Source organism: Scyliorhinus torazame, chromosome 4 (assembly GCF_047496885.1).
Source record: "Scyliorhinus torazame isolate Kashiwa2021f chromosome 4, sScyTor2.1, whole genome shotgun sequence".
In the NCBI taxonomy this organism is placed as follows: domain Eukaryota; kingdom Metazoa; phylum Chordata; class Chondrichthyes; order Carcharhiniformes; family Scyliorhinidae; genus Scyliorhinus; species Scyliorhinus torazame.
Window position 1 is genome coordinate 347,903,666 of NC_092710.1, and position 10,831 is coordinate 347,914,496.

The 10,831-nt window shown below is 49.2% G+C and overlaps 1 protein-coding gene across 1 annotated transcript in view; it reads left to right on the forward strand.

The window, feature by feature from the left end:
• Window positions 1-8,044, forward strand: part of lrrc73 (leucine rich repeat containing 73) — a 183,033-nt gene extending 174,989 nt beyond the window's left edge. Inside the window, exon 6 of the mRNA XM_072500286.1 lies at window positions 7,512-8,044. Coding sequence (XP_072356387.1) covers window positions 7,512-7,582 — 71 coding nt within the window. The 3' untranslated portion in view covers window positions 7,583-8,044. The remainder of the gene's footprint in view (window positions 1-7,511) is intronic.
• The last annotated feature ends 2,787 nt before the right edge of the window (window positions 8,045-10,831 follow it).

Sequence of the window (10,831 nt, forward strand, 5' to 3'; positions counted from 1 at the left end):
CTGAGGGGCACAAATATCCTGGGGGGGAGATTTGTTAGTGCTCTTTGGGGGGGTTTAAACTAATGCAGCAGGGGCATGGGAACCTGGATTGTAGTTTTAGGGTAAGGGAGAATGAGAGTAAAGAGGTCAGGAGCACAGATTTGACGTCGCAGGAGGGGGCCAGCGTTCAGGTAGGTGGTTTGAAGTGTGTCTACTTCAATGCCAGGAGTATACGAAACAAGGTAGGGGAACTGGCAGCGTAGGTTGGTACCTGGGACTTCGATGTTGTGGCCATTTCGGAGACATGGATAGAGCAGGGACAGGAATGGATGTTGCAGGTTCCGGGGTTTAGGTGTTTTAGTAAGCTCAGAGAAGGAGGCAAAAGAGGGGGAGGTGTGGCGCTGCTAGTCAAGAGCAGTATTACGGTGGCGGAGAGGATGCTAGATGGGGACTCTTCTTCCGAGGTAGTATTGGCTGAAGTTAGAAACAGGAAAGGAGAGGTCACCCTGTTGGGAGTTTTTTATAGGCCTCCTAATAGTTCTAGGGATGTAGAGGAAAGGATGGCGAAGATGATTCTGGATATGAGCGAAAGTAACAGGGTAGTTATTATGGGAGACTTTACTTTCCAAATATTGACTGGAAAAGATATAGTTCGAGTACAATAGATGGGTCGTTTTTTGTACAGTGTGTGCAGGAGGGTTTCCTGAAACAATATGTTGACAGGCCAACAAGAGGCGAGGCCACGTTGGATTTGGTTTTGGGTAATGAACCAGGCCAGGTGTTGGATTTGGAGGTAGGAGAGCACTTTGGGGACAGTGACCACAATTCGGTGACGTTTACGTTAATGATGGAAAGGGATAAGTATACACCGCAGGGCAAGAGTTATAGCTGGGGGAAGGGCAATTATGATGCCATTAGACGTGACTTGGGGGGGATAAGGTGGAGAAGTAGGCTGCAAGTGTTGGGCACACTGGATAAGTGGGGCTTGTTCAAGGATCAGCTACTGCGTGTTCTTGATAAGTATGTACCGGTCAGACAGGGAGGAAGGCGTCGAGTGAGGGAACCGTGGTTTACCAGGGAAGTGGAATCTCTTGTTAAGAGGAAGAAGGAGGCCTATGTGAAGATGAAGTGTGAAGTTTCGGTTGGGGCGATGGATAGTTACAAGGTAGCGAGGAAGGATCTAAAGAGAGAGCTAAGACGAGCAAGGAGGGGACATGAGAAGTATTTGGCAGGAAGGATCAAGGAAAACCCAAAAGCTTTCTATAGGTATGTCAGGAATAAGCGAATGACTAGGGAAAGAGTAGGACCAGTCAAGGACAGGGATGGGAAATTGTGTGTGGAGTCTGAAGAGATAGGCGAGATACTAAATGAATATTTTTCGTCAGTATTCACTCAGGAAAAAGATAATGTTGTGGAGGAGAATGCTGAGCCCCAAGCTAATAGAATAGATGGCATTGAGGTACGTAGGGAAGAGGTGTTGGCAATTCTGGACAGGCTGAAAATAGATAAGTCCCCGGGACCTGATGGGATTTATCCTAGGATTCTATGGGAGGCCAGGGAAGAGATTGCTGGACCTTTGGCTTTGATTTTTATGTCATCATTGGCTACAGGAATAGTGCCAGAGGACTGGAGGACAGCAAATGTGGTCCCTTTGTTCAAAAAGGGGAGCAGAGACAACCCCGGCAACTATAGACCGGTGAGCCTCACGTCTGTAGTGGGTAAAGTCTTGGAGGGGATTATAAGGGACAAGATTTATAATCATCTAGATAGGAATGATATGATCAGGGATAGTCAGCATGGCTTTGTGAAGGGTAGGTCATGCCTCACAAACCTTATTGAGTTCTTTGAGAAGGTGACTGAACAGGTAGACGAGGGTAGAGCAGTTGATGTGGTGTATATGGATTTCAGCAAAGCGTTTGATAAGGTTCCCCACGGTAGGCTATTGCAAAAAATACGGAGGCTGGGGATTAAGGGTGATTTAGAGATGTGGATCAGAAATTGGCTAGCTGAAAGAAGACAGAGGGTGGTGGTTGATGGGAAATGTTCAGAATGGAGTACAGTCACAAGTGGAGTACCACAAGGATCTGTTCTGGGGCCGTTGCTGTTTGTCATTTTTATCAATGACCTAGAGGAAGGCACAGAAGGGTGGGTGAGTAAATTTGCAGATGATACTAAAGTCGGTGGTGTTGTCGATAGTGTGGAAGGATGTAGCAGGTTACAGAGGGATATAGATAAGCTGCAGAGCTGGGCTGAGAGGTGGCAAATGGAGTTTAATGTAGAGAAGTGTGAGGTGATTCACTTTGGAAGGAATAACAGGAATGCGGAATATTTGGCTAATGGTAAAGTTCTTGAAAGTGTGGCTGAGCAGAGGGATCTAGGTGTCCATGTACATAGATCCCTGAAAGTTGCCACCCAGGTTGATAGGGTTGTGAAGAAGGCCTATGGAGTGTTGGCCTTTATTGGTAGAGGGATTGAGTTCCGGAGTCGGGAGGTCATGTTGCAGCTGTACAGAACTCTGGTCCGGCCGCATTTGGAGTATTGCGTACAGTTCTGGTCACCGCATTATAGGAAGGACGTGGAGGCTTTGGAGCGGGTGCAGAGGAGATTTACCAGGATGTTGCCTGGTATGGAGGGAAAATCTTATGAGGAAAGGCTGACGGACTTGAGGTTGTTTTCGTTGGAGAGAAGAAGGTTAAGAGGAGACTTAATAGAGGCATACAAAATGATCAGGGGGTTGGATAGGGTGGACAGTGAGAGCCTTCTCCCGCGGATGGATATGGCTGGCACGAGGGGACATAACTTTAAACTGAGGGGTAATAGATATAGGACAGAGGTCAGAGGTAGGTTCTTTACGCAAAGAGTAGTGAGGCCGTGGAATGCCCTACCTGCTACAGTAGTGAACTCGCCAACATTGAGGGCATTTAAAAGTTTATTGGATAAACATATGGATGATAATGGCATAGTGTAGGTTAGATGGCTTTTGTTTCGGTGCAACATCGTGGGCCGAAGGGCCTGTACTGCGCTGTATTGTTCTATGTTCTATGTTCTATGTTGCAGCTGTATAGAATCTTAGTTAGGCCACACTTGGAGTATAGTGTTCAATTCTGGTCGCCACACTACCAGAAGGATGTGGAGGCTTTAGAGAGGGTGCAGAAGAGATTTACCAGAATGTTGCCTGGTATGGAGGGCATTAGCTATGAGGAGCGGTTGAATAAACTCGGTTTGTTCTCACTGGAACGAAGGAGGTTGAGGGGAGACCTGATAGAGGTATACAAAATTATGAGGGGCATAGACAGAGTGGATAGTCAGAGGCTTTTCCCCAGGGTAGATGGGTCAATTACTAGGGGGCATAGGTTTAAGGTGAGAGGGGCAAGGTTTAGAGTAGATGTACGAGGCAAGTTTTTTACGCAGAGGGTAGTGGGTGCCTGGAACTCGCTACCGGAGGAGGTGGTGGAAGCAGGGACGATAGTGACATTTAAGGGGCATCTTGACAAATACATGAATAGGGTGGGAATAGAGGGATATGGACCCAGGAAGTGTCGAAGATTGTAGTTTAGTCGGGCAGCATGGTCGGCACGGGCTTGGTGGGCCGAAGGGCCTGTTCCTGTGCTGTACATTTCTTTGTTCAGCTCCCCCTTCTCCTCAGCAGCAGGAACCCAGTTAATCCCCCCCGCCCCCCTCCGCTAGATTCCCTTCTAGCTTGATTGCTCCCCCCATATTGCTTCCGGGAGTCAGCAAACTCTGGCTGACCTCGGCTTCCCCCGATTACTCTTGGCCTCCCTGTGTGTGAGGTCCCCTTCCTTCCTGCGCCCACTTTTCCCGCCACAGTTTCCATAGCGCGGGAACAAAGCCCGCGCTTCCCTCTCGGCCCCGCCCCTAATGGCGCAGCTCCCTCTCCCCTTCCCTGTCCCCTTCCCCCACCGGCACCCACATTTCTTCGTGTGTGGGGGGGGGGGGAATTCTCCCGTCTAACATTTTTACAGACAAGCCCTCCCCCTCTCCCCCCTTTACAATTCCTTGCCACCACCTCGCTACTTCTTTCCAAACATCCATTCCTCAAATCTAGTCCAACTTCTCATCTTGAATAAATGTACACGCCTCCTCTGCCGTCTCGAAGTAGTGGTGTTTGCCCTGGTGTGTAACCCATAGTCTCGCCGGCTGCAACATTCCAAATTTCACTTTCTTCCTGTGGAGCACCGCCTTAGCCCGATTGAAACTCGCCCTCCTTCTCGCCACCTCTGCACTCCAATCTTGGTACACGCGGATCACCGCATTCTCCCATCTGCTACTCCGTGTCTTCTTAGCCCATCTCAGGACCATCTCCCTGTCCTTGTAGCGGTGGAATCTCACCATTATTGCTCGCGGTATTTCCCCTGCCTTTGGTCTTCCCACGAGGACCCGGTATGCTCCCTCAACTTCCAGGGGGCCCGTCGGGGCCTCAGCTCCCATTAAAGTATGGGGCATCGTACTCACATACGCCCCAACATCCGCTCCCTCTGTCCCTTCGGGAAGACCCAAAATCCTTAAACTCTTCCTCCTCGAGCTATTTTCCAGGGCTTCCAGCCTTTCTGTGCACCTCCTATGTAGTGCCTCGTGCGTCTCCGTCTTCACCACCAAGCCCTGTATCTCGTCTTCATTCTCGGCAGCCTTTGCCTTCACTCCACGGAGCTCCGTCGCCTGAGTCTTTTGCGTCTCCTTCAATCCCTCAATCGCCAGCAACATCGGCGCCAGCACCTCCTTCTTGAGCTCCTCCACACATCGCCGGAGGAACTCCTGCTGTTCCGGGCCCCATATCATCTGGGCTCCCTCAGCCGCCATCTTGCTTCTCCCTTCTCTTCTCTGCCGCTGCTACAGAGGATCCTCCTCAATATGGCCACTACTATCGCTTCTTTCCATCCACACTCGGGGGGACTCCTTCCTTTGTCGCCTCACACTGGGTTTAGCCGTGAAAAATTTCCGTTGGGGCTCCCGATAAGAGCCCAAAAGTCCGTTAAAACGGGAGGTGCCAAAACGTGCGACTTAGCTGGTCATCGCCGCAACCGGAAGTCCTCCTTTTTCTTTTTGACGAGGCCTACAATATCTCTCGTTATCCAAGGATCCCGAAATTTGTCGAATTTATCCTTCTTCCCCACAGGAACATGCCGGTCCTGAATTCCTTTCAACTGACATTTGAAAGCCTCCCGCATGTCAGATGTTGATTTACCCTCAAACATCCGCCCCCAATCAGTTCCCGCCTAATATTGTTATAATTAGCCTTCCCCCAGTTTAACTGTGATATTCTCCCTAACCAGCAGCGCAACTCTGCCATCCGTTTTACATCCCCCTCTATCCCGCCTGAAACATCTAAATCCTGGAATGTTTAGCTGCCAATCCTGTCCTTCCCGCAACCAGGTCTCTGTAATGGCAACAACATCATCGTTTCAAGAACCCAATACAGTTCAAATGCCACTTATAAAGTTAACAACAACAGGTTACTTGCTTATCTGTGTAGATACTTTTAGAGAGAAACCCTTTCAAAAGCAGAAGTTGCTACTTCTGTCTTGTCAGTCTCAAATCATATGACAAACTGCTGTTCAACTTAAAACCTTATAACAAACTGCAAAACTACTGTCATACCTGACTCCTCCTATTAATTACATCATCTTTATCCCACTAAGTTCTGTGACCTGCTTAGCCAGCACTAAATAAAATCCCTCAAATTATCTACATTCCAGGCAACCATCCAAATGTAACCAAGTAAGTGGTTGGAATGAATGATTATCTCTCTTTTACAACACCTCAATTACAGCTTTAGCAGACATAGAAACATATATTGAAAATAGAAGCAGGAGTAGACCATTTGGCCTGTATATATTTTAAACCAGGGGTTTTTAATAAAATTACTGCCATAATTATAAAATCTAACATCTATCAATTTCTTACATTCATCACACCTCCCTTAAAAAAACCCAGCAATATGAAAAGATGGCTTCATTTTCCAAAGCCTTTTCAACTTTAAACACTACTCATTACTAAACATTACTATTACACTATCTGATACAGATCTCATTATATTTATGCATTAAAATTTAAACATCAGTGTAGTTAATTTTAATCTTTCTTTCCCAACTTTGAGATGTAAGAAGAATGGAACGTTCAAAGTGGTGTTAAAGCATCGACAGTCATGTTTTCCCTTCCTGCTACATGTATAATTTTCAAGTTAAATAGTTGTAACAATAAACTTAATCTAAACAGACTTGCATTTCGATCTTGAAACTTCTCCAGAAACTTCAAAGGATTATGGTCTTTATGAACAATTGACTCTGATGAATTGTTAGCAACATAAATGTCAAAATGTGCAAAGCTAATACCAAACTTCTCTTCTTGATGGTCCTTTTTTTGATGAGTATTTTAGTTTTCTATACCTTTTGTCATCTTCTTGTATCAGTACAGCAACAACATCCACATCACCTTAAATTACTTGTCATAATTCAGTGTCAGCAAAACTGGTGGGTTGGTTAACACACTTGCAGATTGTCAAATGTCTCCTGACATCTTCCTTCACTCCTCTCTCGCTCTCTGATCCTTCACTCTGATTCTCTCTGTCTGTCTGTCTCTCTCTCTCTCTCTCTCTGATCATTCACTCTCTGATCTTTCAATCTGTTTCCTTCTCCCTCTGATCATTCAAACTGTTTCTCTGTCTCTGATCCTTCACTCTGACTCTTTCTCTCTCGCTCTGATCCTTCACTCTCACTCTCTCTCTGATCCTTCACCTTGACTCTCTTTTTCTCTCTCCCTGATCCTTCATTCTGTTTCTCTCTCTCTGATCATTCAATCTGTTTCTCTCTCTCTGATCCTTCACTCTGACTCTCTCTCTAATCATTCACTATGTTCCCTCTCTCTCTGATCAGTCAATCTGTTTCTCTCTCCCTGATCCTTCATTCTGTTTCTCTCTCTCTGATCATTCAATCTGTTTCTCTCTCTCTGATCCTTCACTCTGACTCTCTCTCTAATCATTCACTATGTTTTCTCTCTCTCTCTCTGATCCTTCACTTTGACTCTCTTTCTAATAATTCACTATGTTCTCTCTCTCCCTGATCCTTCATTCTGTTTCTCTCTCTCTGACCATTCAATCTGTTTCTCTCTCTCTCTGATCCTTCACTCTGACTCTCTAATCACTCACTATGTTCGCTCTCTCTGATCCTTCACTATGACTCTCTAATCACTCACTATGTTCTCTCTCTCTGATCCTTCACTCTGACTCTCTAATCACTCACTATGTTCTCTCTTTCTGATCCTTCACTCTGTTTCTCTCTCTCTGATCCTTCATTCGTTTCTCTCTCCCTGAACCTTCACTCTGTTTCTCCCTCTCTGTTTCTTCATGCTGTTCTCCCTTCCTCTATCTACGATCCTTCACTCTGTCATAACTGCCATGAGATATATACACAGCGTAATCTGCACCATGCTGATTCAAAACTACTTCAAAATGTCAAAGGTATCATTTTGACTAAGTGTCCTACTTTACTTGACCTCTGCTACTTCTCTCTCGCCAGATTCAGGATCACAGACTATCCTCATGGCAACGGGGCTTGAAGATTCCTTACTGGCTGAAACAGAAATGTGACCGTTTCCTGATGAACCATGTCTTCATATCTGCCTCCTGAGCTGGCCCACACTGCACTGCTGCTGACCAGCATCCCTGTTTGCTGTGTTGAAATTTACTGAATTTATTTTCTAATCACTTGGGTCATTTAGAGCTTATACCCCAATGTGACAGCCACCTTCCATAAACTCAATGAGCACCCTGCAATCATCTCACACTATGTCACTTTTTTCTGTGTTTATTTATTTTTTAAATAACTTATTTACATACCATTAGTATTCATACCAGCAGTCACCATACTGAAAATGCAATTTACTGTGTAAAGTATTGATGAGTTTTGATGTAAAAAGGTACTGTGTAAATGGACTTGTTAATTCATTGATTAATGAATGGTTTGGACTTGATAAGTCAAATGGGCTCCGTCCGTATTGTAATGATTCTATGAAACAGATTATAAAGGCCTGGCTTTAGCAGTTTTCTTTACTTGGGCTCATAGCTGTGCAGTTTCGGAAACAAGCAAGTCTGAAATGCTCAGCAAAGTTTTGTTTCCATAATGTCTTGTGAGTAAAAAAATTTAACTACAAGGAAGCTGCCAATTCTTGCCCTCCACCCACTTAGGATGAACCAGGAGTGAGAATAACGTGCAGTAACAGCAGGAAAAACAATTATTTCCCACTGCAACACAGCTTATTATGTCAGTATCCCACAACACAGAAGTCACAGACATTGAATAAATAAACTACGGGGGCGATTCTCCCATGCCGCGCCGTCTGGGAGAATCGCTGTTCACGCCAGTTTTTCACGCGACGCCGGTCTGCCATTCTCCCAACCGGCAAGAACGGTTGGGCCGAAGTCCCGACGGCGTGACCCCAGGGAAGGGTGGATGTGGTTGGGGGGGAGGGGGCCGGGGGAGTGAAGGGGGTGGGGGAGGGGGGAAGAGTGGATGTGGTTGGGGGGGGGGAGGCGGGAAGGGTGGATGTGGTTGGGGGAAGGGTGGATGTGGTTGGGGGGGGGGGGGGGAGGGTGAAGGGGGTTGGGATGGGTGATGACAGGGCTAAGGAGGATGGGTTGTGTAAAGGAGTACAGGGAAGAGGAGATGGGGTAGGAGTAGGGGGCAGGGGTGGGGGATTGAGAACGGGGAAGGAGGAGGGGGCGGGGCAAATGTTGCCACCATCCTGCCGGGTTGGGGGGGGGCCTCCACGGTTGCCCGCGGGACCGAGACCCCCAGCTGGAGTGCTGTGGCAGGAAGGTGGCGAAGACACCCTTCCAATTTGAGGGCATGGTGAAGGGCTGTGTCCGCTGGCGCTGCGATGAGGAGGGACGGGTTGAACTGTGCGGGAAACGGATACTGTGGGCAGGTGGCATGGTGCGTGCCTGAATGAACAGTGACCAGGCAGCTGGGGCACCCATTCATCGAAAGGGCCCTGGCTGCCTACGTGCCAAAGCGCCCTCCTGACAAATTTTGTTGCCTCTCCCTCCCAAACCTACCGCTCTCCCCCCCCCTCCCCCTTCAAGTTCCTGATGTATTCGCAGTAGCCATCGATGTTCATGCAGATGGGCATACGTCGCGGGCGAACACGGCGGCTCTGGGAGGGTGCTGCAGAGGCTGGTGCAGCTGAGGGAGTGGCCGCGGAGGGCCCCATGCAAGCCGCTGCTGCTGCAGGCCATCACGACCGACAAGTCCAAGACGAGGCGGAGGGTGCGGATCACCTCCACGTCGTCAGCCAGGAAAAGGGCGACGACACCGATCCTGATGGGTCACCAGGGGATGAGCACGAGCAGGTGTTCGTGCCAAGGCGGCGGAGGCGTCCCATGCGACACCGTGAGTACAGGGACCGCATTTCCTTCGAGGACCTAACGGAGGCGGCATGCAGGAGGAGACTCCGATTGAGCCGTGAGATGGTCGGCCACATATGCCACCTAATGATGCACCAGGAACCTGGGGAGGACATGCCATTCCAGTGAGGGTGAAGTTGACGGTCACCCTGAATTTCTTCGCGGCCGGCTCCTTCCAGTCGCCGAGCGGTTACCTTTACGGTATCAGTCAGGCCTCAGTGCATCCGGGCAGTCACCGACGGCCTTTATGCAGTCGCGGCATGATACATCAATTTCCCGGAGGACCACGCGCACCAGGGCATCGCAATTCGCCTCAGTGGCTGGCATCACGATGTTACAGGGCGTCGTGAGTGGTGTGCACGTCAACCTGCGTGCACCAATACAGGACAGGGACGTCTTCCTAAACAGCAAGTGGACATATTCGATGAACGACCAGGTGGTGTGCGACCAGGGAATGAGAATAATGCACGTGTGCGCCCAGTACCCGGGAAGCGTGCATGACACCTTTATATTGGCGCAGTCCTACATCCCCGCAATTTTTGAGGGTCACCCACCCCGGATGAGGGGCTGGTTGCTGGGCGACGGGTTATCCGTTGCGGCCGTGGCTGATGACGCCCATACGGAGGCCACAGACCAACGCGGAGAGCCGGTACAATGAGGCCCATGCAGCAACCAGGCGTGTAGTGGAGAGGTGCTTCGGTCTCCTTAAAATGAGGTTCCGGTGCCTGGACCGCTCAGGAGGCGCTCTGCAGTACGACCCCGACAGGGTCGGAATGATCTTCGTCACCTGTTGCGTCTTGCACAACATCGCCCAACTTGGGGCGATGTGATGGAGGAGGAAGAATCAGGTGAGCCCGAAGAGGCCAGCGACTGAACAGGAGGAGGAGGTGGAGGAAGGGGAGGATGGGAGGGCGGCTGGGCACAGACACCATCGGGGTGCGGGATATGGCCGGGAGGTGGCACAACGCCACCGTTTGGGACAGCGGGCACGCGATGCGTTGATTGCTGCACAATTCGCACACTAAGGGGAGGGCATCGTTCAGGGCACTCGCACCATTGACCGTGCGCACTGTCACCACCCAGCATCCACCTCACCCACCTCCCGCACCATCGCACAACCCTACCACACAGGGCACCACCCTTAAGCAACACTAAACTGCGGCACCTCATTACTGTCGGTAGACTTTTACTTCCGTAAGCGGGTATGAACAGTGCCATATTGGATGACAACCCGCTCTGCAATGAGCTGTGAGCTACAGATCGCTACTAAATGTCTGATTCATGGCCATATCTGAACACCCCCACCTCGGTGTCCCCTCTTTGCGTCATGGACACTCCATCACATGTCCATGTGGGGCAGCGGGCGTTGGAGCACTGAGGACGACGGCGTGTTGGGGGCTGGGGGGCACTCCCAGCCTCACCCTTGCAATGATC